The sequence below is a fragment of the Sparus aurata genome, chromosome 1 (genome assembly GCF_900880675.1).
Source record: "Sparus aurata chromosome 1, fSpaAur1.1, whole genome shotgun sequence".
NCBI classification, from domain to species: domain Eukaryota; kingdom Metazoa; phylum Chordata; class Actinopteri; order Spariformes; family Sparidae; genus Sparus; species Sparus aurata.
In genome coordinates, this window is record NC_044187.1 from 3,684,448 (window position 1) to 3,708,003 (window position 23,556).

Consider the following 23,556-nt stretch of genomic DNA (forward strand, 5'->3'; position numbering starts at 1 on the left):
AGGACGATCTCATTGCTCGTGTTCAGTTAACATCTTGTAAGAAGAGTTTTATATCCTGTTGCTCCAAATATTAAACATTTTGACGTTCTGATTCTATTCTATTTTTCTGTCGATTCTATTCTATTTTTCTCTTTACTTTTAAATACTTTTTGTCTATTTTTCTATTTCTCTGTCTTGTAATATTTCTGCTGTTGCAACACACAAATTTCCCGGTCTACGGGACATTAAAGGAATTCTGAAGTATTTTTATTGACAAATGCAGAAACAGGAGAAAGTCTTTTTTTCTCACAGATTTTATTTCATACATTTACAAATATCAGAAAAGAAAAATTCCAAACAAATTCTAATGGAAAATAAATATTTTTACAGATTGTGTACATGGAAACAAAAGTTACTGCAAAGCTGCTTTAATATTATTTACATTTTTGAAAAAGAGACAAAGAAAACAAAAGCAGGTGCGTGACATTTGATTTATATTAAACTATAAACCTGGAAGAACGTCCATTTTATAAATAAATTATCTAAATAATAATCAATAGATCGATTATTAAACTCGACTGTCGTTTCCAGCACCGCAGGAACATTTCACCTGAAATAAATCAGATCGTTTCGAGAATTAAGTGTTTGTTCATGACAAATGTCTCAAGAAAAAAGTTTTAATTTAAATTTAAAAACTTATCTCGACAGCAGCTGATTGATAAAACTCAACCCAGCTGCTGTGGTGTCTGGACGTATGGAAGCCTCAGGGGGACACAGGAGAATCTGTCTCTCTTTAAAGGAACAGTTCAGAGTTTCACAGTTAAACAGAGTTGCAGCATTCTGCTAAATAACTGAAGCAGCAGAGACAACCAAAGAAGCATCCGCTGTCTCCATACAGCTTATTTACACCTTCGATGTGGTCGAACTCGTGCACCCACTTCAACTTCAGTGACGATTTCAGCTAAATAAAGGATGTAAGTAACGTCTTTTGAAATCAATTCAGATCACAGCAGACGAGCTGTATGGAGACACAAGCCTTGTTGCTGAAACATAGCGAAGGGGCTCCTTTTAAAACAGGCCGTTAATTAAGAGCTGTGATGACATTTCAACATGTCGAGTGTGTTATAGGCCATGATCAAAAGTTCTCTATGATGCCAGTACCAGTGGCGTGCGCAGACTTTTTGAAGGGCGGGGGCGAAAAAAGGGCACTTTAGCACACTTTTTGGCTCCCAAGAGGGCACTTTAGCACATGTTTTGGATCCCAAGAGGGCAGTTTATCATGTTTTAACCATCCAAGGGGGCAGTTTATCATGTTTTAACCATCCAAGGGGGCAGTTTAGTGTGTTTTGCTAACCAAGAAGGCACTTTGGCATGCTTTTTTTGGCTGACAGGAGGGCACTTTAGTGCGCATTTTGGCTCTCAGGAGGGCACTTTAGTACTTCGAGAGAATTCTCCTTCTCCTCATTGTTCTGGAATCTGTGAGATTAAACACACAGTAAAGTTAGAAACTTTAACTTAAATATTACATACTTTGAATTAACAATGATAAAAAGATTCTGGTTAAACTTCTCGTTAAAACAGTTTAAGGTTCATCATTAGTGTCCACACTTTGATTAATTTGAAGCACTCTTGAATATCAAACTACTTTCTGTATCAATTTTTGAAACCAAAATATATCACGGATTGTTAAATATTTGCATTTGCTTTTCAACCTTAATTCATGTCGAGAACACTGGCGAGAAATTTGAGAAAGAAAGAAAGAATGAAAAAAAACAAAGAAACAACACATCTTCATACAGCTTGTCTGCTGTGAGCTCGTGCACCAAATTCAACTTTCAGCTGAGCAGCTACAGTGAAGACTTCAGCTTAATAAAGGGTGTGAGTAACGTCTTTTCAAATCAGTTCAGATCACAGCAGATGAGCTGTATGGAGACACAAGCCTTGTTGCTGTAACATAACGAAGGGGCTCCTTTTAAAACAGGCAAGTTTCTTAGTTATTTTTAAGTATAGACACCTTCATTTGACAGTGGATAGAAAGGAAATGGGAAAGATAGGGGGATGTGACATGCAGCAAAGGTCCTCCAGTTGGGATTCCAACCAGGGTCAGCTGCGTATGTGGCATGTGCTCTTAACCACTTAACTACCTGCGCTGCTGTGAGTTTCTTACCCCTTTCAGAGGCCAATAAGTCTGCGTATACTCCCCCTCCTGGAAAAAAACAGACAAACAAACTGTCACTTACATTTTTAAAAAGATATTGTCCGGGTCTGTAACAACAACTCCTTGACTCTATCCTGGAGCCTTTTTGCATGTGAGTGTTAGATGAGTTGAAATAATATTCACTAAAAGTAAAGACATTAACAAGAAGAACCAGTCAGAGTCACATTGTGTTCAGTCTCACCTGACGAGAACGAAAACAATCAATCCCCCAATGATCAGCGGCACCAGGACGCCCATAGCGATGGCCACAGCCGGGATGGAGGCGGGGCCTTGAGGCTCTGACTCAACCTCAAATTGAACACTGTCCCCAAACACTTTGACTAGCTCCTCCCTCACAGCTTCTGAATCGCTCTGCAGCTTCCTGATGGATCAGACAGAAGAGGTCAGCTCCAACTTTTTAACTTGCATGTGCAGAATTTTATTTTATGTCACCGTACAAACACTTTGTTTTCTCTGTTTAGAAAAGTTACTATATGAATACTGTTAATTATTATATTACAGCTGTCACATGACTAACATGGAAAACAGTAACAGTACATGACAGTAACAGTTTGAGGTGTCCTCTTTAGTGTTCACTTTGGATAAATAATAAATTTTTTTTCGTAGATTTACACTTTAAATAGTTAAATCACACAAGAAGAAGCAGGACTGTAAATGAAAGCTAACTAATACATAAATCTGTCTGGTTCAAGCTGAATGTTGTCATTAAAAATCAAACTCTTACGTTGTGACTTCTTCACCAGACACCACCGTCCCTCCATCCAAACAGATGAAGCTGACCCGATTCCACGCGGCTGCCCTCCGCATCCTGGACCCAGAGGCTTGTCTGTTTGTGTTGGATACCTTGATGACGTCCACGGTCCAGCCAAGAGCGTTAGTTAAACAGCTGAGAGGAATAAACAAATTACAAATGAAATAAACTGGAAACAAAAACATCTCCAAAGAGTCTTTATGTTGAGCTGAACTTGTCCTACCTCTCCATGTCGGGGATCTTGTTCTCCACAGTGTTAGCCGGCTGGTTGAGACGGATGACGACCACGTCGCTGCTGCTCACATTTCCCCTGACCGTCACCTGGAGGGATAACAGAGAGTGGTGAGTGCAGGAATCTTATCATTTCACATTTATATTGAAATGTTCTTCATTGAATTACATGTAAAATCCATCAAAATCCATCACAGGACATCAAAATATCAGGAAAGGAAACTGTAAGACTGTTAAAATAAATCAGTTATTCTCACAGTGTTGGAGCTTTTTTTGGGCCTGTAGAATGATTTTTAGTAGAGGAAGTCAGAAATGTTTTAGATGGCAGTGGAGGATCTTTCAGCACCATGAGAGCCTCGTTTAGAAAGGACAAGTGGATGAAATGTGCTGTAAGCAGGAGCCGCCATTTTATTGTTGGCCATCTTTATTTCCATTTCTAATGAATAAACTATTATTTACTGTGAAACTAATTTTAAAAGCTCAATAAACACCATATTATTATGTTTGAGAAATTAGGACGACGGTGATTCAGTTTTTTTTTTACTTTTTCACTTCAAGGGGAGAATCAAGAGAAAATAGAAATAACACTAAATAAAAACTAGCATAATGTTCTGTCCCAACTTATCTCCACAACTTTTAATAGGATAAAATGCTCTAAAAAACAGAAGAGTATTTTGCTTGAATGTACATTTATGTACGGAGGCTCTGAGTGGCAACACAGGAAATAAATTATGATGATACAATTTTAACTTCCATCTGTGAAAACAGGTTAAAAAATAATTTAAAAAAAGACAAAAGAGAGATAACAAATTGAACAAGTTGAGCTAGGATAATTTTTTTGTTTTTTTCGCCATCTATAAAAACTGTCTATAGAAACTGATTAATTTTCTTGTTTTTTTTTTTCCTAGCCAAACACTTTTTTTTTAATATGTGAAATAAATAAAGTGATCCTGGCAACAACTGGAATTTTTTAAAATTTTGTAGTTTGTTTTGTTTTGTTTTCTTTTTTTTGAATGTATGTTACCTGAAAGAATAACATGAAGGCTTTAAGCTTTGAGGTCTGACAAAAAAAAGTCTTCACCTGCTAAAACTTCACAAATAGAAAAAAGTTTTTCTTTTTTTAAATACTCAAAAAACGTTTGTTTCCATCTGTGTTCATTGGTGCCAAGATCGTTCTTTTTGTTTCATCTGAAAGTTTTGACATTTCAGTTTTTTTTAACATGTCAAGTCTGGTGTTTAAGATGTATCCTTATTGATCTCCTGTAGGTGAAATTGAATTTTAAAAAAGTAGCAGCTCGAGGTGGGAGTTGACAAAGAGGAGGAATATAAAAAGAATAGAAACAAACTTGAATAAATACAACAGAAATGCCAGTTCATGTTCATGTTTGGATTAACACTTACCTGGAGGAAAACATGAAAGCTTTTAGTTTTATTAAGCAAACAGAGCAGTGGTGCACTTTGACCTCTTGTGGTCAAAATTAGTATTACAATAACAAAACTTTTTTTTCCCCCACCAAAACTTACTTCAACTGTTTTCACAGATGGATAAAAAGAAACAATTGAAACTGGATCACCAGAAAATTTTTTCCTTGTCTCTTTTGGCTTCTGTGTCGATGTTCAGAATGATATATATGTCTTTTGTGGCTAAAATAAAGTCTGCAGATAACTTCTTGGTGGTAAATGCTGGACTGACGGTAACAAACATGGTGACACATCAGTCTCAGGTATCTTATAGAAAATAAATGAACCTTAACCATAACTATTTTTTACAGGATGAAATGTTTTGTAGGTTTAACGGAAACGTCTTTATATTTTTAATTAAGTATTTGTGACGTATGAATCAGCAGAGAGATGAGGTCCTTCATCCATCTTCACCAAAAGTTATCGACACATTTATGTAGACTCAGACTTGTTTGTGGCCTCTACTGGATGCTGAGTTATTTTTCTTACCTTTCTAACAAACGTCTGTACATTTTTCTACACTCACCTCCACCGTGGTCGTAGCCTGAAGTCCTTGGAGGTCGTCGGCGTGCACCTTCAACTCAACCTTCTGTCCAGCCAGCTCCACTGCTGACACCACAGACACCAGACCAGTGGACGGATCCACGTCAAAATAAGTAGTGTCTTCCAGACTGTAGACCAGCCGACCCTGGTCACCCACATCGGGGTCTGAAGCCTGAAAAGGTGGTGGATTAAGAATTACAAACATTAGAGGTATTAATAAATGAGTTTTGGTCATTGTGTCAAAAGATGCCTTGTCCTCTACTTGTTGTGCAGGATCGTCTTTTCTCAAGACTGATCAACTCAAAGTTAAATAGATCAGATAACACGCTCAGTGACACATTAACCACGTCGCTCACAACTCAGTTCAAACTGCTCAGATTACAGTTTGTGTTTCTGAAAACGAGGAGGATGTTTTCCAACAGATGTGAGTTGACAGCAGCTGGGCGTGTTTTTACCTCGACAGTGACGACGGGTGTTTTATACGGAGCGTTGCTGAAGATGGAGGCCTCGTAAAGCGGTTTGGAAAACTGTGGAGGCTCGTTCGTGGGAAGAGCACGTATGATCACCTGTGCTGTGGTAGAACGGGATATGGTGCCACCTAGAGGAGACATGGAGAAAAAATATTGTAATTAATCTTAATATTGAGCATTATAATTCTTTTTTCTAACGTCTGTCTGTGGAGGTGGCTGAATGTGTTTAGGATGAGTCTCAAATTCTTAAAATCTGGTAACTTTTTCAGGGTGTTTCACACTAAACCAAGACCTCAGTATGCTTCAGATGAACCAGACTGTACAACATCTCATCCAAGCTCGTCTACAATCTAAATATTTAAGTCATTTAATATTTAAGATAAAAGCTCTGGGCTCTTTATGGACCAGTGTTTAAGCTAGGAAATAGAAACCTCAAAAAGCATGTTTGAAAGAAGACATCAGTAATGGACAGTTGGAGCTGATAGTTAGATGGGTGTGATAACAACTTTATGACCACAAAGAATTCAATAGTGCCAAAGGTAAAGTGCTCAACACGTCTCTTCTGACTGAAATGTCAGCCCACAGAGAGCAGGTTAACAAAGTACCCTGAGCTTGTGTTATCTACAGGCACTGAATTATCACTCTGAGCCATTCACATGATAAATAATCATGTGATTCAGTGCTACTTTTGGTAGTTTTGAATACTATGAGAAATACTGTTCTGACCTACCATCTCTGGCTGTTATGTTGAGAGGGAACTCCAAAATCCTGTTTTCATCCAGTGGAACTACTTTAGCCAGTGTGATCGTTCCAGTTTTGTCCTCGATGGAGAAGTAGCCGTCAGTGTTCCCAAAGTCGATTGAGTACGTGATCTGTCCATTTGCGCCATCGTCAACATCTTTTGCCTCAACCTTTGTGTGAAATTATACAAATTATCATTCTAACAGCGTTTTTAACAACTTAAAATGAAAATGACACGGCAACAAGCTGTAAACGTTACATGTTAAAGTTGACAAGAAAAAACAAAAACATCCCAACTATAACAACATTACAATAAAGGATGAATCAGCAGACATCTGGAAAACTGATCAGTGAAATATGTTAAAGGTCCCATATTATGAAAAACTGACTTTTTCTGGGATTTGGGGTGTTATTGTGGGTCTATGGTGCTGCCACACACCTAGAAACTTTGAAAAAAGACTATCCGTGCTTTTTTGAGTGAGATACAGATTTCTAAAGGGGTCCTGCCTGCAGTTTCCAGATACACCAGTCAAATTTGCTGCGGCTGTCGACGTCGACGGCCACTCATTTGCATATGGCTACCCCACTGCCCCTCCCTTCACCGCACGGTGTCTCCACCCACCAGGTACAGCTACCGTCTGGGAGATCCGCCATTACGCTATTGAAATCACCATGTCCAAGCTCAAGGAGAAGTGCGCTGTTGTTGGTTGCAAGGACCAGCACAAAACACTCCATCGTCTCCCAGCTGCAGAGGACAAAAGAGCTGCATGGACTGAATTTATTTTTGAGGCCAATGTCCCAGCTGAAGTTGGCAAAAAACTGTTGGTGTGTGTGAACCACTTTGACGCTGACTGTTTCACCAACTTGGGCCAGTACAAGGCAGGAGTAGTCGGCTAACTTCTACTCAAAGGAATACTTGCAGACCAAGGACATGTAAGTATACAAATAATGTGCTGTGTGTTCCTGTAGATAAGGCTGAACTCGTGCGTGATGTACTGTGTGTTTTACCAATGAGAACAAGGTATGGTTAGCGGCTAACCGCTAACGTTAGCTTCTCTGACCACACAAGTTAGTGCTACAGCAGAATCACTCTGTGTATTACATTTCTGATCTTGCACATTATGTAATGCGCGTCCTAGGTAAATGTCTGCATGTGCAAGTGTTTAGCTGTGTTTATTTAGCAATTTTACACGAACTAACCAAGCAGTGTCACATAGTACCAGCTAATGCTAACCGCGAGCTTCCAGGCTAATGCTAACCGCGAGCTAGTTCGCGATCAACACGGTCTCCACACGCAGACCCAGAGACCCGGTCGGTCAAGCGGTACATACACACACCCTCCGCCGGGTCTAAGTTTTCAGGATTTTGTGAAATAATGCATTTGAAAACGTTTGCTAAGTTGGAATATGTTGGCATAGGCCAGGGCAAAACCAGTGTACTGCTGAATGCTACATAGCAGGCTGGACCGGGCCCTTGACCAAGTAATCGTGACTTTTTGTTTTTAATAACTCAAAATAATGACCATATTTCCAGCTAGAAAACGCGCATCTCTCTCCTCCCTCCATTTTTGTGTTGCTGCGTGGTGTTACACGTGAGTTATCCTCATGGTAAAAACGTGACTTGAGACGTACGTGACATCACTACCAACACGCAAGAAGAAAGCAAGAATATATATTTTTACTGAGGAAAATGATAAAAATAATTGTAATGCACAGTGACTTGAATAAATCACTTTAATCTGATCACTGGTTTGGAAATGTTAGATCACTCGTTACAGAAATAAAGAGGTCAGGTTAGAGTAACGTAACGCGATGCAGCCTTTAGTGCTTGAATTATACTGTAACAGTGCTGTCATGTGTTACTCCTAACTGTGATCACTTGAGAACATTTGCCCATTTCTTGCAATTGTTTTATGTTTTATTGTCTTTTTACTGTTCAAGACTCTACCTGGCTGCACTGCATTACAGTGAGAAGGCTGATAGAGGACAAGCCACCACATCATCAGGAGATCCTCTTTTCAAACTGAGCTTTCCAAAGTCCAGGAAGGGAGAGTGCAGAGCCAAACCCGTGAAGACAGGCATGACATTCTGTAAGTTTTACAATCTTTTATTTGAACTTCTCAAATTAAAATAAACATGGACACACAGGCATCACACAAAAGGTTGAAAACAAACACAAGCACTAAGTAATTAAGTAATAAGAGAAACTTTACAACAGTACAGCACAAGGCTTTTTTGGTTCTACTGCAATTTTCCTGTAAACATACATTTTTGTTTATTGCACTGCAGACTGCGGTGATGCACTGTTGGACCTGATCTCGAGAAGGTTCTCCAGGACCCTGACCCACATGTGAACGAGGTGCTGAAACTCATAATCCCTGAAGATCTCTCAGACCATGCAGACAGGCAGCACAACTCTCACTCTCCGCCCCTGAGAGCCCCAGCACCAGCTTACAAAGCTTCTGTAGGCTATATAGGCTGAACACAATTCAATATAAAGTCAGCACTGAATGTTTACACCCATGGCAACTAGATACTTTATTTGTTATTATTTTCTTATTGATATTGAAGTTAATATATAAAGTTAAACTGTTTCACTTCAGATATTTATTTTCTTCTTCTTGTTATTATTTCATTCATGTCAACACGTTTAAAAATGTTTCTTACAATAAAACATTTTTCCTAACTGTTCTGTGTTTTCATTGATTGCTATGTAATTTTCATGGTAATAAGTAAAAGATAAACTATAAGCAATGTAAGATAGAGGAATCAGTTATGTACTTTTCATCATAACACTTTTGCGATAAATTAATAGTATTTATGTGACTAAAAGCTTACTGCACTATTCCCCTCAGACGTAAAGGTCCATAGTCTGTCCGATAAATGTAAAGTGCATTCTGCAGTACAGACACATTCAGGCAGACAGGTTACAGGCCAGGAGGGTCCACCATGCATGATGGTGGCTCAGGAAGCTGCTGTAGTCTTCGTGTAACCTAGAAATTATGAAAGGTAAGTGAGTGACAATAGATTACAGAAAAGATAGACTGCAAAATAACAACCATGTTTGCCCAGTGTTCACACTTCATTGTGGTATTTCCATACAGCAGATATTCTCAGGTTATGTAGACATTTGTTCACAATTGCCACAGGAACACCTGCTTTTATGCAGAATTTTTATTATTCATTGTAAACTATAATCGCTAATCACGTCGCTTTGTTTCTTTGGTGATATATCTAAAGTTTATAAACCGTTGTAACTGGTTAAAAAACAATTCTACTGGTAGAGAGGTGATGGGGGGCAACTGGCTTACTGAAAACTACAGTTGAAAATTACTGGCAGTAGCTAATTACAGGTCGTCACTGCAAATAAGAACAGGTTCTCAATCAACTTACCTGGCTACATAAAGGTAAATAATAATATGGGGTTATGCTTTTGTCTTGTAACGGCTGTTGCTAAATTGCATCCGCGTTACAACAACTGGACAGCAGTAAACACCAGCCGAGGTTTGGCTAAGCTTTATGATGTAAACACTTGAGGCAGGAGAAGGGGGCTGTTATTTGAAACAACGCGGGGCAGACGGCCAGTAAGCTCGTAAAACTTTACTTAGTCTGCAGTAACATAAAAGTAATGTCGAGGTAACAAATTAACTACTAACCACTGAGAAACATCAATGTTAATTATTGGCTGCTTACTTTCTTCTGGAGCCTTTTGTTCTGGGTCGGACCGCAGTCTGTTGTCCAGCGGCCATTACTTCCTGAGCTCCGCCGTTGCCATGGTCACATGATGCCGTCCTCACGTCTTCCGCAGACAGGAAGAGATGGACGGTACCGTGGGCGGCGCGCAGCAGCTCATTAGCATTTAAAGGGAAAGGCACTGAAACAGGCCACCTGGAGCAGGGCTGTGAAACTGGTGTTTCAAGAACCCTGCTGTGCTCAATCCTTCAGCTTTTTTCGACCAAAGCATGTTACTAACATTCCATTTAGACTTCAAGGAACCATGTTAAGATGCAGAAATGACCATAATATGGGACCTTTAAGTGTCATATAATGAAGTGATTCATTAAGTTCGCAGAGTTGTAAAAATTAGGAGTAGTTATACGACTGAGTAATCAGCATACAAGGATGTAGCTGTAACTCCATCTTTATTTATTGCAGGGACAAAAGAAAGGGACCTCAAACTGAACCCTGAGGAACTCCACCCCACCTGTTACGCTCATGCTCGGTGTAGGGTTTCATGATGGTTGTTGGGATAGAGGGGAAGGGTAGAGTAGTATAATGAATATTAATCACTCACCTGGACCAGCAACATTCCCTCAGTTTGATTTGCAAACACCTTTCCCTCGTACTTGTTACTGGTGAAAACAGGACTGTTGTCGTTCTCATCCAGAAGAGTCACATTGACTTCTGCTGTTGCAACATTGTTTGGTGGATTCGTCTCTGCTGCTTCAATCTTTTAATCAACAAAAGAACAGCATCTAACTTTAAATGTAAACATGCTCAGATACAACAATGTCCTGCAGCAGTAGTTGTTGCAATAGTCCTGCAACAACCAGAAAGTTCAGCCTTTATGTTCAATGGGAAATCTGGATCACCTGAAAAGTGAAGCTTGTAGTCGTCTCTCTGTCCAGAACTGTGGAGTCCTTCACTCTGACCGTCCCGTCAGAACCGATAGAGAAGGGAGCTGATTCTGGAAGGATCCGCAATGTTCCCACAAATCCTCCCTGGAGAAACAGGATCATGAGAATAGGTTATTGAATAATTACTATCAATCAATATCCAAGTGTGGTTTTCAGTAAAATATTTACCTGGTCCAGGTCGGTGACGATGGCTCTGAACACGACAGTGTCAACAGGAGAATTCTCCAGAAGTGAAACAGAGTAGTTGGACCGGTCAAACTTTGGAGCGTTATCATTCACATCCTCGATGGTGACAGACACCACAGCGTTAGCCGTCTTCAAGCTGTCGTCTGTCTGAGCCGCCTGCAGACAGAATATAACAGATAATCATTAAAGGGATAAACATGTAATGCTGTTTTACTGTGAAGCTCCAGAAACACTTTGGACTACGAAACTACACTTGACTTTCTATCAGCATGGATGGAGGAGATGATGACTGAATTTTTGGAAACTTTACCTTTAATTATTCTTTTGTTTTTGAGCCAATAATCATTCTAGCTAGCAACTAATATAGGAACTAGGCAGAGGCATTTAAGGCACATGCCAAACAAACAGGGGGCCCAGACACAGAGGAGAAGAACATCGACTGCCTACATTAACATATTTTCAAATATAACTCAGAAATATTTAAACAATATTTCATGTCAATGTTTATATTTTCACTTTTTAAAACACATAAACTTTACTTTTCCTACAAATACATGAGCCTCTGCCTGATTGTGCTATGAGCCTCACATGTCACTTGTTTCACACTTTTGTTCAAATATTAGGATGTTGTTAACTAATATTGTTGTTACCTTGATGTTGACAGAGATCACACTGCTGTTCATCTCTTCTCTGTCTATTGGAGTCTGCACAGACAAAACTCCACTGCTAGAGTCAATCTGGAAGTTACTCTGATATTCTGCTGGAGACACTAGACAAACAAAGACGAGGTTAAATACAGAGTATTTCACATATTTTAGTGTTTTGCCTGTCTGAGCTGAATTCGTAGCTTTATTTTCCTGTTGTATTTACCTTCACTGATGCTATAAATCAGAGCCACGTTGATCCCCGTGTCTCCGTCCTGAGCTTTTATTGCCTCTGGCTCAATGGTCGGGAAAGGTCCACCCTAAAATATGTAACGCACAAGTGGTTAATGTTCAAATTCTGTCCTCATACTCAAAGGCAACACTTCTATCTAACACTCCACAGTCATTATTAAAGAAAACACAATGGTATAGACACAGAAAACTATTTCACACACGCCGCAAAAACCTTCAAAATGCACCACAACACAAAAACTTTGACTGATTTGCTTAAAATGTGCAATATGGAAGATTCGGCCAGCTGTTTAAAGTCATATTTCCCAGAGTAACGCCAATTGCTACTAACTGTATTCCACTGATGCATCCATGATTATTGCTAAGGTTAGCTTGTTAGCTGTTAGCTCAGTTAGCAGCATAGCTAGCCAGACTATTAGGGATGTGATGGTGTTTAAATCCATAGCAGAGGAGCTTTGGACTGCTGGGAGGAAAAAGGTTATCAGGCCTGCTGCTAGCAAACTGACAAACTGTTACAGACCTGGGGTTTGTGTTCACAATACTGGTGTTGCACCCAGAAACCGTGGGGATTTCTACATAATGTTGCTTTAAATAAAAGTGTTCTGACATTGTGGAAGCAAAGACATGTCAAGACTTGTGAGAGAAATATTGTAGTATTGAAGCTGAAGGTATTTCTGGGTGTTATATCGTAGAAAACTGGACTCTCATGTTTCACCTCTCGTCCATGACGCTTCTTCACTTGTAGTATTTAGTTTAAAGACTCACCTGATTCTCTGGAATAAAAGCCTGGTACAAGCTGTGGCTGAAATATGGATTCAAGTTGTCAAAGTCTTCTACGTTAATCACCACAGTGGCTGTGTCACTCAACCCCAAGGGATCCTGTAGTGAAGAACAACATAGACAAAGCAGATCAATCAGGTAGTCATGTCAGTCATGTTAATCTGTATTTGTTATTTCTGTCAGTATAAATACTTTTACTCACACTGGCTTTCACTATTAAGTTGTACTGTTGGACTAAATTGTAGTTTAAACGTTTCTTCAAGCGAACAGCTCCTGCGCTGGTCACCTCAAAGACCTCTGAAGCTGGTTCCTTATGGAAGAAAGTGAACAACACATTTTCATAATGAACATTATTTTTCACTTTTAACTCATAATGAAACTTGTAGAAGCAGAGTGGCAAGAGTGACTCTTTCATTCATGATGGAGGGAGTATATTTCATTATTCCAGACTGTGTTCAAATCCTGTTCGTTCTTGTTTTTAATGTAAATGTCAAACTGCTGCTCTTCTCTTGTTGGTTTGGTTTATAGTATTTAAATTCACTTGTGTTTCAGTGCAGTGATAAGCAGCATGAATGTTACTACAAATATCTCCTAATTAAAAGGCTCGTCATTTAATCTTTAGCTCATGTACTTTCAGTAACTAGATGTAGTATTAGTATAAGTGGAAAGACTCACTAAGCTTCTATAAATATTGGTAAATTTCATTACAATGGAATATGTGATTGCGTTGTTCTCTGCGGTGATGTCTGCGTCCGTCGCCGTCACTCGAACAACTTCGAATCCTGCAGGTTCTGACTGAAACGAGAAAAGGACTATTGATGCAGATACAAATACATACATTCACACATGCATGTTCTGTTGTTCATACAAGTAAACACTTGTCTGAACACAGTGTTTGTCACAACATTTATCTTCTCTACGAGCTTGTCCACACCAGCCCAGGTAATTTTGCAACCGTGAAGTTATGTTTCCAGTTTTTCTGTTCTGTCCACATGCAACCGTGCTTTTGGAACACTGAAACCGTGGTCGTTTGAAACCGGAGTCCAGGGTGAGGTTTTCGGCCGATTCAGGTTTCAGCAGTTGTGTGTGGATATGATAACCGCGATTGTTTCCATTGTTTACGTCAGAGCTGAGCACGTGCCTTTGTAAATATTGCATGCGCAACATGTAAACACAGAGTAATGACAGTTAGAAGGTGGTTAGAGGTTGTTATCTAGCTACAGTAAACGTTCGCTTGATAGGCTAAAATGGACGTGACAAAGTTGTTGTTTATTGGCTTGCTGTGTTCGGCTGTCATGTCCAGCTGCTCAACCTAATGCAACAACGGAGGCGCCTGGATGAGCAATGAAGGAGACTGCTCCTCTTGCTAGCAAACAAACGATGCACCCTTGCGAGTCACCATTGTTGTTTTTGTTTTGGTATTTGCCACGCTTCCCCTTTCTGGTTTTAAACTATTTTGATTGGTTAAAACAGCCTTCCCGTTTTAGAACAGAACCAATTATGTAGATTCAAAGATATATACATGCATGTTCTGTTGTTCATACAAGTAAACACTTAGTCTGAACACAGTGTTTGTTACAACATGTATCCTCTCTAACTGGTAGTTATGGTCACACTTTGGCAACACTAGTCGTTAATCAGCTCAGCCAATTACAGACAAAACAAAAGAACAATGAAACAAACATTTTCTAGAGAATTCTTCTAGTACTTCACTACAAATTAGCCTCTGCTCCACTAGTTATCATCAGTATCTGGTGTGAGCACCATTGTCCTCATGCAGTTTAGGCGCAATGCACATGTATAAAGCCTTTTGAAAAAAGGTTGTTTCATTCATCCAGGTTATCACATCCTCATTAATGGTATCTTCTGTAGCTAAGCAACCGACCAGAGCATACTTAGTGTATGTGATCGACCATGAGATGTGTTTACTTAAAGAAACCTGTTTCCGAAAATCCCCCTGTATGTGTGGACTGGGCCTTAGACTGTCACTAACAGAGTTTAACCAATATATCAACAACATTTGAAAGAAATGATTTGACAAAATTGGATCAAAAATTTAAATGTTGCATTTATATTTCTGCTCAGTTCCTGACAGTAGATACAGGTGTATTGTGCAGGAGGTCTACAGTCACTTTCTCACAGATTTCAGTGACTCACCTCAGAGACATTCTGACTGTAGAGCTTCTCTTCAAATATCGGGCTGTTGTCATTGATGTCATTGATTTTCAGTCCCCGACTGTTGTTGTACTGCAAAAACAAACACATCATTTAAAATATTTTGTTTTGCAGTGCTGATTGAAAACTGTGACTTTTACATTTCACTCACCTTAATTACTCCATCACACATGATGGAGTAAAACAAAGTGCTGCCACTCTGTAAGACAGGAACACAGGGCACTTGAGGTCTGTGGAGACACCTGACAGAACACACTAGAAAACTCAACGTAAAGATGTGCTGAAGGTTAAATATATGAGATATTGCACATAATGTAGCAGCAAGTCCTGAATGAGCATAATATGGGACCTTTAATATCGACATGAGTATGTGAGAAAATTCAATCCAGGCAGTAGAACACATTTGCTGTTGGAATTTATCAGTACATTAATTAAATATCTATCTGACAGTGTTGTCATAACTCACGTCCGTCAGTGTGTCTGCGTCCAGCGGCTTCTTGGTGCGAACAGTCGCGCTGGTGTCTCCAAGCGTGAAGCTCAGCTCCAGATACTCCAGGTGATTGTCAAACATGTATGGCACCAACTTCACACCACTTCCTGCTGCAATCCCAGTAACCAACTCCACATCCCCTGCAGCATGATGGGAGCATTGTGAGAGGGACTAAATTACTTCTCTGACAGATTTTCTTGAGTGAACTTTTAATAAAAGATGCATCTCACTGATATGAATGCTGCACACTTATGAGCTTTGAGCAGATAATGTATTCTGTAGTGGCTCATTAATGATGCATCACCTCATAAATCATGACACTTTTCCACCAATCTAAAAAAGTATTGGTATCTGTTTAAACGTTTGAGAGGGATCACCACAAACGTGGTAAAATAAATAATACATGATTAAAAAATTAAATAATTAGGTGGTAATTTTATTTGAACTCATTTGATTTATTATAATCATTTAGAAGATATCTGCCTCTTGCAAAGAAACAGACAACTCATTTTCTAAAAAGTCACCTTTTGCTGGATTATTTGACATTAATCTAATTTTAAAATCTATGATGTAGAACGAGTGTAATATCTATCTTACCTTCATATCCTTCATCCACTGGACCAAATGCTTTTAAGCTATCCGTAGTACAATTTATGACTGTAGTATCTTTAGGAACAGAAAAAACATACACGTTAATACAGAACAGACACATTAATGTAGGTTCACTCAAATACCTGCACAATAAAAACCTCCGTAACAACATCAGTTATCTGGGCATGTATAATGTTTTGGATTTATGTGCCTATCATTTGTTTAGGGGTGTTAATGACAGACTGATCCTGATATCCCTGAAGCCACACTGATAAAAAACAAATTTCTTGTGTGCTAAATCCACAATGAGGAAGATTAACTGGTAATAACATATCCATTTATATTACAGACTACATGTTTGAATAAAGTGACTCTTTGTCCAGTGTTGTTGCCATTTTAGACTGCAGGAAATAGAAAGGATCACTGCAGTGCCAACAATGATACTTAGCAGTGAAACATGTTACATGTTCAACATGTTTGTTGAACAGCCCTGAAACAAACAGACCATTCAAAGTAAATTACAATACATTTTTGTTTACTTTTCTTTTCTTTTAACAAAGGCAAAATTAATTCTAATGTCTCTGGTCATAATCAGTGTTAATGTATAATCTTTGGTGACTATGTACTGTCATTTTTCTTTCTTACATCCGTGCAGAACCTGATACTGGACTTTGAAACACCATAAAGTGTAATCAAACTGACAACCACACATTGTTTAGTGTACACAGTAAAAGGGCTGGGTCGAGCCCCTGAGAAGTGCACCAAAGACTACAACTAGATTTACGATGGCACAGCCTGATACCTGCTGCAGGGTCCAACAACGTCATAACTTCATTTAACTTCAATACTAAGCTTCCATAAATAACCTCACCAGACATTCACCAAATGTCAATATGTCATGATGAATATTAAGTATGACTTGTTGATTTTTGGACGGATTGAAAAAACAGATTTGGACATGAAAAATTAATAGTAATAAATCGAGCGTCAGAAAACAGTCGGCCTCATTTTTTTCTAACAGATTTAAATCAAATCTCTACCACTTTTTTTCTCGATTTCCAAACTCCATCCATTCTGGTTCTACTCACATAAAGGATTTCCAGTGACGACAATCACACACATAGAGATGAAGAGAAGGAGACAAGGCCGAACCAAATTGCCTGAGTCCATTTCTGCTCCGCTGTGTTTTCCACAAGCCTGAAACCTGACAATGAACTGATCACCTGAGTTACAGGTGTTATCAAACATTAAGCGACTGTAGTTCAGCTCTCCCTCCTTCCAAGCAACACTGTTTTATGGGAGGTTGTAAAATATTACAGGTTTCACTTTCAGCAGACGGTTCCAAAAAGCAACTCCGAGATTAATTTCCCCTAAAACATGTTTTCATCTCACAGGAGAAGTTCAGGCTGAATCAATCCATCAATAAAGCTCGACACCTGCTGCTGAAGGCAAACATCTAAACATTTGAGAGTTTGAAAAATAATTTTGACCTTGTTTGTCCTTTTCATGTGATTTTTTTATTTATTTATTGTCTTTCCCTTTTATAGATTGTCATATCTTTGTGGAGTATTGTAAAATGTTTATTGTTGATTCAAAGGCAAACATGGTGGTATTACAATTAAGCATGATTAGTTTCTGGCAAAGTCTCAAGTATTGAAGTCCAAGTCCTAAACAAGGCATGTTGCTCCCTTCACCTATAGTACAGTACATTTATAAATGAAGGATGGATAGAAAACTGGTTTCTCCAAAAATTATTGACAAATGAAGCAAAAAAAAAAGTACGTCTCAGATTTCAAAAAGTGTTTTTTTTCTCTTTTTTAAACATTTGAATAAATTAGAAATACCAGAACACGGTTGACCTTTGACCTTATGGATATAAAATGTCACAACTTCATCATTTTATCCCATTGGACATTTGTCTAAAGAATTTAATCATAATTATATGAAAAGCTAATCACTTACTTCTTTGTGCACATGGACAGATGGACAACCTAAAAGCACAGAGGCAGGACAACATGAAAAATAAGCTTTCTTCTAAACTTTAAACACCCTAATTGTTTTAATGTTACCGTCTCTATCGTTTAAAAAAAGAGTAAAAAGATGTGTGTCGATTTTTTTCAGTCTTAACAATTTTTCCTCTTCTCTAACGTACAGCCAATCGAGCTCTACCCTCTGTTTCTGCTGAAATCTCTTTGATCTGTGAATCAGGATGAAGTAGCCTCTCTTATCTTAATGTTGTTTGTGAGTTTTTTTTTGATGAGCTGATAAAAGCCACAAGCTGAAACACGTCACAACATGTATGTATGTATATCAGCATCGGAGCCAGCGACACCAACAGACTCAACAAACTGATCAGGAAGGCTGGCTCTGTGATTGGCTGCAAACAGGACACTCTGGAGGCTGTGGTGGAGAGGAGGACACTGAAAAAACTGTTATCCATCATGGATAATCCTCTCCACCCTCTCCAACTCACACTGGTCAGACAGCGGAGCACCTTCTCCGGAAGACTGCTTCAGCTTCGCTGTCGTAGCAATTGATACAGGAAATCTTTCCTGCCACAATCCATCACTTTATATAATAACTCTCTCACCTCTGCCTGACAGAGAACTCTGGTCTCTCTACTGTTCTGTTGTATATATTATTATTGTTATAGTATATTTTGCATATTTTGTTTTGTTGTATATATTATTAATGTTTATTGTTTATAGCACACTGTGCACTGTATATATACACTATCTATATATTGGATTCTATTTATGTTATGTACGAAGTGTTTTATTTGCTGACCCACTACTGCTGTAACAAAATAATTTCCCAGTCTGGGATCATTAAAGTAATTCTATCTATATTGTCGTTGCAGAATGTTTTCAGTTATCAGATTAATAGCAGTATTTCTTTACTTGAACAAATAAGAAATTCATAGTATTTTATTTGAGTGCCACAAATCTCACCAAATATAGCTTCAGAGCTGAATACCCCAGTTTTTGAGATGGCATGAACCACTGAAGAACTGAGCCACAGCTGTTTCAATATCCCTAAGAAACAAAACCTCCCTCTTAGCCCAAACCAAGTGATCCCATAAGGGGCATAAAGGTGTCTTTTCCTGCTTTTTAATTCTCACTATCATTAATACAAACTGCCTTGAGAGAAGTACAACTTTAAGGTGTAATTTTTGATATGATATCTATGACGGCATGTTGTAATCTGTGATGATTACTGTATTAGTTTTTACATTTTGAGATGATCATATATTTGCTCTAGTTATTATTTTCTGTGTTTTTATCCTATTCATGCTGATACTGTCTTTAAAAAACACTGTACGTACTACTTACTTAAACTGCTTCCCATCTTGATCTGTGTGCAGATGGCTGGCCTCTGCTGGATGGTTGCAGTACTCGCCTTCTTCCTCTCTACTGAAAACAGTCTGGCTGATGTGAACCAGAACAGGCTTGCATAAAATGTTGATGCATCTTGAAAAAGTGAGTCATCTTCTGTATCAATGAATAGAAGACTTATGCTATTTAAAGATGTGTTAAACATCAGAAGGAGCTGGAATATAGCAGGAAATTGCTGTGGGGTATAGAAGGTAGCACGAATACCAGTGTTGGGGAGACGTAAACTCACAGAACTGACCTGTGACTGCAGTCTCACATGAACAGGATCAAACATGCAGTAGTTGAGCATCTTAAGGTTAAGTAATATATGAGAGGGTATCAGTGTTTGGATCCACAGTGAGGGTCAGCTCACAACAATACACAATGAGAGTACAGATAGAGAAAGCAAGCAGAGAATTTAGGCTGAATATCAGACACTCACAGTGTGACATCATCCTGCTGAACCCCATGACTCACAGCAAACACCAATTCCTCCAATCAAAAGGCCGGAAACTCTCCAGGGGAAGATCTTCATCTATGTTAAAGACAAACAAAAAAACTAGATTATATTTTATTGCAAATCCAGAAAATACAGTAGCATTTCACATCACACACACACACACACACACACACACACACACACACACACACACACACACACACACACACACACACACACACACACACAGGTAGGAATGGGGCTGATTCCACAGTTTGCAGCCAGCATCCAGGAGATACTTATTAGAGACAGTGCTACCTGAACTACACAACAGAGTGTCAACCAAGTTAGCTGAGAAGTTAAACGGAGTTCCAGCCCTGAGCTTACTACAGATATTTGGACTTCAGATGTCTGCCCAATATCATACTTGCCTGTAGAGAGGAGTTTATTTCAGGTAAACAAGTCAGACTGTATTAGATAAAGATCTCTCAGCAGAAAGATTTGCTTAAATGTACCTTCACCTGGTCAACTAAGACCAGTGTTGGGGAGTAACGAATTACATGTAACGACGTTACGTAATTTAATTACAAAATTTACGTAATTGTAATCCGTTACATTACTGGGAGAAAATATGTAATTAAATTACAGTTGCTTTTGGAAATTTCAATGATTACAACTTAAGTTCCATATGAAAAATCGTATCCCTGTATTACAAAGGTGGCTCTCTTTTAACCCGGCTAGATCACCATGGTAACTTATGGTTAGCTCATAACCTGGTCCCGACCAGGTTCTGTTCAGACTTTCAGCGGCTATAAAAGCGCCGCTGTTTCACGATTTAACTCATTTACAGCTGGCGTCACCTTTACTTTGAAAGTCCAGTGGAGCTGGATCAGAGCGGAGCATTTGTACGGAGGGAGAGTTCGTGCTGATCCGCTGCTGTTTACTTTCTCTCCGCGTCTCGGCCTACAGATGTTCAGCTGAGGGGATACGCTGCTCAACTGTTGATCCGACTCACGTCAGGAGATCATTTATTAGGCTATAGCCTATTTACTTTTATATACAGTCAGTCACCACTGAAAGAAGTTGTGCGCTCGCAGCAGGACAGATAATTTAACTTAATGTGGCCATGAATAAATGAATAGTTTCGCCTGTTATGTGTTGCCCAAACGCAAATCTTGAGTAGGTCTACTCTGTTTTCTCACATTTAAAAAGGTCTTTGTACAGAGACAACATGAGATTTGCTTGTAGCTACAGCACCTAAAAAACCCACTGTAACCTATTTTCATGCGCACACCAGCCTCACTTTCAATAAAACACACACTGGCATTTTATAATTGCGATCAGTGAAATATATGAAAACAATAAAAACACAGTTTAAAACAACAGTTGTTGTTGCTCTAAAGCGTCATATTTAAAAGCAGCTCAATGTAGAGCTGTCAGAAATTAAAATCAGCCTCCTCTTGTCATATTTGCAGCAACACTGTTGCTTCAGGCTGTGATCAGGCTTTTTTGTATCGCTCATACTCTCTCCATTAAAACAACCTGCTCCTCTTGGCTGAAATCAGCCCGTTGTCGCTCCAGTTAGTGAGGAACTGAGCCTCCTTCGCAGTACAGGCCTAAGGTCAGACTCATAATATATGGTTCAACCTTTGAACTGAAAGGTTTATCACACTATAGGTCTTAAAATGTGAAAATGGTTAGCAGTTGAGAGATTTCATTCAAAATTAAGAAAAGTAATCAAAATGTAATCAAATGTAATTAGTTACATTACTTTGAGAAAGTAATTGAAATAGTTACACTACTATTACATTTTCAACAGGGTAACTTGTAATTGTAACCAACTACATTTCCAAAGTAATCTTCCCAACACTGACTAAGACAAACAAGAACACTGCATAGCTGTACCCCAGAACAGTTATTTCATTTTCGGTTTTACTATTGCCTCAAACTGAAATCATAGCCTCTTTAAATGATTAGCACAGCTACTCTGCACAGCTGCACATTAAACTGGACCTGAGTGCTTTCAAAATAACATGTGAATAACAGTAAATTGTTTTAGGCTGTCATCTCAGCCTCGCTCTGTGTTCTGTCTGAGCCAGATGTCTGTTATTGCCCAATGACCTTGTACTGCCATCTAGTGGCCAGTCTTGGTGAGGGTAACAAGGTATAAAAGGGAGGAGACTGTGAGCCCTGTAAGCTCCACCTGTGCGCATCTCCATCACCTTCTCCTTTGTCTCCGCTGGGTTGGCACTGCGTCTGTGCTGCTAAGTCTCTCCTTTGTCTGGATTATTTGTGGTTCTCCAAGTAAGTTTGCTTTTGAACCATGTAATGTAATCATGTACACTCTTTATGTTGCTGCGGTCTGTTTTATTGTTATTAAGAGGCAGATGGTTCTCCAGACGGCTCCTTCAACATAAACGATTAGATCCCTTGGTATAGCGGAATGAGGTATGTGAAACTCAAATTTTGGATTATTACTTTTATCCTTGGGGTGTCTGGATTTATTTTGAGGGATGCCACCAACACAATTTTAATATGGTGATCGAGTTTTAACAATGATTGTAAACATTTTTCTAATAAATGTATCTTTTTTTTGTATTGAATGGGGTTTTCTGTGAATGGGGTCACAGTGCTACAGCAGATAATAAAAAATTAAGTCCCCCTGTGTTTGTTAAAGTGTATCACATTATATCATATAATTGTAATAACTCCTCTATATAATTATATATTATTCATTTTCATGTAAAATGTCGAAGCCACAGGGAGCCAGTGCAGACGTGCAAAAGAGCGCAGGTAAGCCACTCCAAAGCTAACAGTTAAGCTAGCAGTAAACATCACAATGATGCACAGGTTTTCTCACAGACAAAAAAACCAAACTCAAATCCCCGCAGCTCGCTTGAGAACACTTACCGCTGTCTTCACAGTAATTCCAGGTCCCCAAAAAACATGTATCCAGCTCTAAAATAGACCAACCGTCCGCTACTCCTTGAGCATCCCTTGAATTTCTCAACGGCTGCCGACCGCGAACAGTTTCAAACCAAGATGGCCGCCGGAAGTAACTTGTAGTCATTTCCTCTCATTTTCTAAAATAAGAAAAATATTTAAAAAACGATAATAAAAATATAAAAACATAATTTGTAATGAGATTACTGCACCACCCCCCGTGAAGCAATTCATCATTTTGAATAAAGATTCATAAATTAAACGTTTCCTCTTCTCTTTTTTTAAATGTCAGAATTGCTCTGTCTTCTGAATGTCTGCTTGATGACGTCACCTTGGAAACTGGGAGAGACAATTTTTCCACTTTTCTCTATTGAACAATTAATCGAAAAATACAATCATAATTGTAAAATGTGATGAACAGCATTAAATTCAGATTCAAACGACTTCATTAATCCCACCAGTTTGAACAGCTTGCTTTGCACACATCATAAAACATACCGTAACATGTGGACACAAATATAGATATAACTAAATAAGAATAAAATACAGTAATATAATGTAGTACTGTAGTGCTCATGTTCAAATCTTGTTCTCCAGATGTGAGAAAACATTTGTTTGGTTCAGACTAAAATACATTTTAATAAAGTTTTAA

At 38.7% G+C, this 23,556-nt stretch overlaps 2 protein-coding genes across 2 annotated transcripts in view; one reads left to right on the forward strand and one right to left on the reverse strand.

Moving 5' to 3' along the window:
* LOC115586709 (cadherin EGF LAG seven-pass G-type receptor 2-like) overlaps nt 1–23,556 on the forward strand; it is a gene marked incomplete at its 3' end in the record, with an annotated part of 196,024 nt that overhangs the window by 40,994 nt on the left and 131,474 nt on the right. The window lies entirely within an intron of this gene.
* LOC115592175 (cadherin EGF LAG seven-pass G-type receptor 2-like) lies at nt 1,407–22,905 on the reverse strand. Its single transcript, XM_030434719.1, has 24 exons — nt 22,872–22,905; nt 19,481–20,057; nt 18,111–18,139; nt 17,237–17,345; nt 16,155–16,223; nt 15,534–15,697; nt 15,219–15,266; nt 15,050–15,139; nt 13,601–13,687; nt 13,095–13,202; nt 12,878–12,991; nt 12,087–12,180; nt 11,867–11,985; nt 11,199–11,372; nt 10,986–11,114; nt 10,688–10,843; nt 6,384–6,564; nt 5,639–5,781; nt 5,167–5,355; nt 3,172–3,269; nt 2,922–3,083; nt 2,379–2,558; nt 2,147–2,185; nt 1,407–1,455 (listed from the first exon to the last, which is right to left on the reverse strand). The coding sequence occupies exons 2-23, from the start codon at nt 19,830–19,832 to the stop codon at nt 2,152–2,154; spliced, it is 2,829 nt and encodes a 942-aa protein (XP_030290579.1). The 5' UTR covers nt 19,833–20,057; nt 22,872–22,905; the 3' UTR covers nt 1,407–1,455; nt 2,147–2,151.

Coding starts and splice junctions, on each gene's coding strand:
- LOC115592175 (XM_030434719.1), bottom strand. CDS start 19,832: ATGCTCAACTACTGCATGTTTGATCCTGTTCATGTGAGACTGCAGTCA. Junction 11,373..11,866: donor TGATCTCTGTCAACATCAAG/GTAACAACAATA, acceptor TTCTGTCTGCAG/GCGGCTCAGACAGACGACAG. Junction 2,186..2,378: donor ATTGTTTTCGTTCTCGTCAG/GTGAGACTGAAC, acceptor GTTTTTTTCCAG/GAGGGGGAGTATACGCAGAC.